The sequence below is a fragment of the Cebidichthys violaceus genome, unplaced genomic scaffold, assembly GCF_023349555.1.
Source record: "Cebidichthys violaceus isolate CVI_PGR_0920_01 unplaced genomic scaffold, fCebVio1.0.p SCAF_22, whole genome shotgun sequence".
Classification (NCBI taxonomy): domain Eukaryota; kingdom Metazoa; phylum Chordata; class Actinopteri; order Perciformes; family Stichaeidae; genus Cebidichthys; species Cebidichthys violaceus.
In genome coordinates this window covers 4,567,594-4,573,929 of record NW_027176395.1, presented here as the reverse complement: position 1 = coordinate 4,573,929, position 6,336 = coordinate 4,567,594, and the positions used below count along the sequence as shown (strand labels likewise).

The following is a 6,336-nucleotide window of genomic DNA, read 5'->3' as shown; positions in this document are numbered from 1 at the left end:
ACTCACTGCTGCTCATTCAGCTTGCTGCTTTGAGCTCAGGGCAATAGCTGAATGAGATTCAGATGAAATCTCTGTGTTCAGAGAGATCGTAATTAGAATATCAACTGAACAAAATATTAAAGTAGGGTTGACAGGAACAGGGTATTGAAAAGTAAGGGGGGAAATTACACCCTTGGATGTAGTTATGCCACTACAGGACACAAAAACCAGTTGTTATTATTATTTCTTTGTATTGAGGCTGAAAAGCTTTCAGATTTGTAGTTGGAATTTGTTGAGTGTTATTCTTTAAAAATACTTATTCCCTCTCTTTTGATAAGCCTGTCCTCTTCTTTCTGACATACAAGATTTCTTTGGGACATAAAGACAATATATAAAGCAGTTTCAGCAGCAAACATTCTCCTTTATTTCTCTTCTTTGACATGTTAGAAAAAGAAACATTGTCCTAAGCAGTAATGAAAAAGCGCAGTAAATGACATAAAAAAAACAAAAAAAAAAACAGAGTTGTGTGTATCAGTTACCGAGACATGAGTCCTTTAGCAGATTGGCAGTTAAAACAGATGCAATAGTTCTGTGTAATGTTGACCAGGTGCGGTTCACTCTCCAACCAGAGACTGAGTCGGGGACTCTTTCGTCAAAGGTTTTCATTAGAACACCTTTGTCACTGCGACAAGAACAAACCATCTGTGTTTCCTACGGGGTTCTAATGCTATCACTCCAGCATGATGATGATGATGATGATGATGATGATGACACCCCTCTCAACCACACTAACCCACTGACTTTCAACATTTTCTGACATGTTAAGACAATTTTAATATTTAAGGATATTTAATGGTTATTAAAATCCTAAGATTTGAACTTGAGCTGTTTAGTTTTATGACATATAACACACTTGAAGGTGAATATGATCTATATTGAATCTATTTTATAAAACATGACAAGCAGAGGCCTGGTATTCTCTCTCTATTAAGGCCTGTCAACCCACGTCTGGATCAGGTCTAATTATCCCCAAGCCGAGTGACTCTCGGACCGGGTCTCTGTTTTTGGAACATTTGTAAAAGTCCTTGAAAACCCTGACATCCCTGTAGAAACTCTCCACATAATGAATGCATGCATTCATTCTAAATGCCAACAGTAATTGCTATCTGGCAGTGGCATTGCTGACATTGCCATTATCATGTTAGGGATATAAAGCCAGATACAAATTATCCTACCGCGCGTAACAATAATACAACTGTGATGCTGATGATATTGTTTGGGCACTGATTTTGTTGTGAATACAAACCATCTTCCCTGCCTAGGGGTATATAGAATTGGGCTTTTTCAGCCCTGAGTAATGTCTACAGGTATTTCTTTCAGGCTGCCCAAAACAGCAAGTCAGGGCAAGATCCAGAGAAAAAGTACACCAGAGTAGCTTAAGTGGGGCTTTTTTGACGCCGTCGGTATCCTGACTACACCATGAAGCACCCTGCAGCTTTATGGGAGAGTGGCAAAGAGAAAGCTGCTCTCATTACATCGGGGCTTGTCTGACGACGCCAAAACCTTTTTGTCGGTTAAGTTTTGATTTCTACATGAGATTATGTATTTCTGTCTGTTGTGTTAAAATCCACATTCTATCTACTTTTATTCAACAGTGTAAACACAAACACTTCTAAGGGGTTAAAGACACTATAAAGCAAAAAAGAAAAGAAAAAAAAGCTGTCAAATGGAGAACAATGTACGTAATGAAAGAACATTTATCCAAAAAGAAAGGAGGGTAGATAAACATTACACATACAATTAAGTTCTTGACATATTGCATAAAAACATGACCACAGTGAAAAGGAAGATGAATATTAAAATCTCCACAAAACAATTACAGCATCGCTTTAGATGTGTTATTTTATAAAACATTTTTTAAAAAATGGGAGCTTTTTTAATTTTTCAATGAAAATCACTTTCGACATGATTTTAGCAGCAGAAGTGGGCATAAATACAGATGAAGCTCACACACTGTTGCCTCCAATCAATGTGCTGCCTTGTTACAACAAAGTCTCACAGAACTAAGTGAAATAGACACAAAATGCAATCGACTGGTTTAAAGTAGAGGGGCGTGAACTGATCTTTGTTTTTTTTTTCGTGTTGCTCGGGAACTGCTTTTTTTTTTTTAAGGACATTACGTTCCAAAACAAAAGTTAGGTTTCGGCAACAAAACCACTTCCTTAAGTTTAGGAAAAACATCATGGTTGGGCTTAAAATAGCAATGTTACAGTTAGGTTTGGCAACAAACCCACAACACTTTGGAACATGTGGTGTTAAACAACACTCTTGTGGGAGAATGTCCTGAGTTTGTTGGACCCATCCACCTCCACACCAGCCCACCATAAGTGGTCTTTGGCGATATTGGATACTATGTATGCGTTTGATTTGTGTGTCCGCCACAAAATACGATCCTAATTGACTTTCTAATGACACCGATAGATTGCATTTCGTGACCATGTCCCAAATGGACTGAGTTGATGTAACCTTTACATAATTGTGATCAGCCCACTCTGAATGGACTGGTGTGTGAAAAATTGGCCTGATTTCAAAAAGGTAAAGAAGTTGCTCCTCAATTCGGGAACTTAATTCATTACAGCTTTTTGGAAGATGCTATCACCATGATACACCTTTTTGATCATGGCTTTTATGCTTACGCAAAACTGAATGATCTATTATTTCCTTAATGAAATATGGGACATGTCCTTCTCTGTACTCGTCCTTGATAACCGCTTACCGTAGCTCTGTTCCAGCCACTGCTGCACATCCTTCAGATTGTAAAAAAAAGGCCCCTTACCGCCCAGGTAGGTAATCTTTCTCTGTTTCACTATACACACCCGTTCATTGGACACACCGTAAGCGACATTAGCATTGTTGTCCATGCAGTCTGCCACCAGCTGACACTGCGGTGGTAAGGAAAAGTGCTCAATGAGTTTGCGTGCCGCTCCCAACCTCTCTTCCAGGTTCTGGTGTTTGGGGATGTCGAAGGAGCAAGAGCCCATAGGAGGTGCCACCCAGCCATCGGACGGGTGAGCCTCATCTATGTACACTAACAGGAAATCAGCTACATCACTGAAGCCCTCCACCAACTCACGGAAAGCTGGCAGATGGCTGATGAAGGGGGGTCAAGTGGCCGAGCCAAAGTTGACCACCAGAGGGCGGTCCGACGACTCAAAATCCAGAAGGCGACACTCCTCTTTATTTGCGGTCATGGCACCAGGCGGCACATTAGTCATATTACTGAGAGCGCTGCTCCATCGAGGGCTGTCAGGCACCTTCACCACTTTAGCGTTAGGTGCCTCGAGGCCAAGTTTCACCTACGGTTATAATGAATAGGGATTAAATCGTACTCACACACTGCACACATCAGGGAGATTTAAAGTGGGCTTTGCCTTTGTCTTCTAACAGACTCATTTTTGTATTTTTTATATATGAATTCAATTCATTTTAATCTATTTGTATAGCCCAAAATCACAAATTGGCCTCAGATGACTTTACAATATTTAGAGCATTAAATATCCTCTGTACTTGGACAACACAGTCAACCAATATGAGAGAAATGTTACATATAATCAGAGTAGTAATAGCAGTAGCAGTAATAGAAAAATGATGACAATGATGAAATTATAGCAGCAGCAGTGGACATAATAAAATAATAATGAAAGCAGTAATAGTAATGTGATTAATGATAATAATAACAATAGTAGCAGTGAGTGTCAGGCATGGTCCAGGTAGAATCACCATTCATGAACACCTGTGAGGAATAACAGCTGTTTTTGTTGTTCTTGCTATTCTGCTGTTAGTGAAGAACTGCAGCGTGAGGCTGGGACTTTGATGAGGTTGCTAAATTCAGTTTGGCATTGATCTAACTAAGTACATATATAGATATATATATCAAATATAAATATTATTGAATCTCTTATCCAGTAAGGACACTTCAAATTAAACTGTAATAGGAATACAATGGTGTTATCTGCATTTACTTAATTTGATGGGCTTTGACTTGACAGAGTGATTCTGACACGTCGTTTTAGAATAACAGTTTAGTATAACTGTGTGACGTGCTTAAAACGTCAGAAATATTTAGAGACCAATCAAGGAAATGCTACTTCTATTGAGTCAAATGAAATACTGATGCTGCGAAATGTTCATAAACTATAGATTTCAGATCTTTGATCATCACTGATGAACCCAACAAAGAAAACTGTATCCCTTTTTTCAAACTGTAGAGATCAGCACAATGTCTGCACGCCTCCCAGCAGAACTCCGCATACCAATTCAATTCAGATTTATAGCTCCAAATCTGAAAACGAGTTATCTCGGGGCACATTTCCTATAGAGCAGGTCTAGACCGCACTCTATAGTGAAGTTGGGGAAAGTGGAAAATACAAGGCTAACTCATAAATGATCTACATGTGCTGCTCTTTAACCTGTTTTTGTTGTTGTTTATTTAGTCTGACGATTACCTCATAAAATAATGATTTGTATCTGCTGGTCGACACAACAGAGCCTGTTTATGAGCCTATATTTCATACTCGTTCAGCCGTCCGTCAACAGAGACAGAAAGATGTGGAAATAAATGAGACTAACAATGTTAGGCTGCATTAAAACACAGTTAGGCCATTGGGTGATCACAGAGAGCAGGAAGGGACTGACTCTCTCTCTCTCTCTCTTTCTCTCTCTCTCTCTCTCTCTCTCTCTCTCTCTCTCTCTCTCTCTCTCTCTCACACACACACACACACACACGCCCACACACACACCCTCTAACTAAAAGGTAATATACATTATTATAATGATTATAAACATTTTGCTATACATGTGTGAAGACAAGATGTCATCCGGAACATTGCCGAAGATGTCTGCGTCCTATATTGAGGTGGGAACTGATATGTCAACAGTTCCAGTTGGAGTTTAGTGGACTAATTCAAATGACAGTGGTCGATTCAAAGCAGCGATCCCCATTAATTGAACACTTTTACCTGTTTATAGGCGTCGAGGAGGAAGCTATTCCAGATCGAGCGCAGCCCAGCTGAGGTCAACATACGGCGCCTCTCTCCGGAACCGGCGGACCTGGAGCAGCTGAGCAGCGACACAGCGCGCTTCACGAGGACCACGGAGTCGTACAGGGCAAGGAAGAGACAGTTTGAGAAGAAACCAGGTAGTATCTGAAGCGTCACGAGCAGATCCTCACTCGCCATTCGCATTTTTGCCATTCTGCACTTACGACCGCAGCAGAACTACTTCAGACTGCCCTTCATTACGCGCAGCTCTGTACCGCAGGTCTCAGTCGGACCCTCATAGTTTCGGCTCTGCCCCTCGGACTGCTCCACACTTTGTGCAGAAATGAAGGAGGTGTACCAGGTGTATCTTGCCATGCGCGTTTTTCTGTGGTGTGCGCACTACCCGAGGCTGCTGCTGCTGCTGCCGCCGCTCGACCACTCTTCCAAATAGGACGAACATTATACTTATTATTAAGATTCTTACGTCACTATGTCCCCTCCTCCCTCTCCTCCCCCCCACGACTGAACATAGTGACTGAACAAAGCTGCAGGCCATCTTTTCTTTTTTCTTCTTTTTTCTTCTTCTTCCTATTTCGTGTGTAGGCTTCTATGAGGTTTTTTGTCATTTTTTTTATAACCCTGTGGAAAAAGATAATACAAACACTCATACCATGTAGAGCTCAATCTTTCCCTGACCTAAACCACAGCCTTTTAGTAGCTTAAAACTATAACCAGAAGCGGGATGCAGGACAGAAACCCCAGTCTACACTGTCAAAGTCCTGCACACCAACTTCTTCTTAAGACAACAAAAAACGTTGCATGTGAACATTATCCACACAGTAATTCTTCTTCTTTCAAAACACATTAGGAATAACACTTTTGCAATGTATGAAAGTATATGGAATGAGCATGTTTTAGGAGTATCGTTTTCCGGCTTTTGTCTAAAATGATGCATCAGTATCTCCAAATAAAACCCGTCTTATATTCCTTTTAATGTTGGATAACAGTTTGCTTATTTAATACTGAAAAACAAGGATATTTCACAGCAGACACCTGGTTATGTATATACCTTATCCTATATTATCATATTCCTATTATCCTAGTAAGGACTGAAGATCAGTTCTCTCACTCTGCACTTGTTCCACTTGAAACTTCGGTATTGTTCTTTGCCCCAAGCTGATTCAATTCCACTTTAAAATTACCATGTGGGATATTTGACTATGGGTAGTGCTGTAAAGCAATGTTTGACAGGTGGGTCACCATGTTGTTTGTATAGTATGGTGTGCTCTATCAATATGTGCACACGGATGCAGATATA

At 40.4% G+C, this 6,336-nt stretch overlaps 1 protein-coding gene across 1 annotated transcript; it reads right to left on the bottom strand.

Annotated features, from left to right (window-relative positions):
- Positions 1-379: 379 nt before the first annotated feature.
- On the bottom strand, positions 380-5,231 carry dio2 (iodothyronine deiodinase 2). Its single transcript, XM_068717656.1, has 2 exons — positions 4,998-5,231; positions 380-3,335 (listed from the first exon to the last, which is right to left on the bottom strand). Exons 1-2 carry the CDS (start codon positions 5,229-5,231, stop codon positions 2,694-2,696), a joined length of 876 nt encoding a protein of 291 aa, XP_068573757.1. The 3' UTR covers positions 380-2,693.
- Between the last annotated feature and the right edge of the window lie 1,105 nt (positions 5,232-6,336).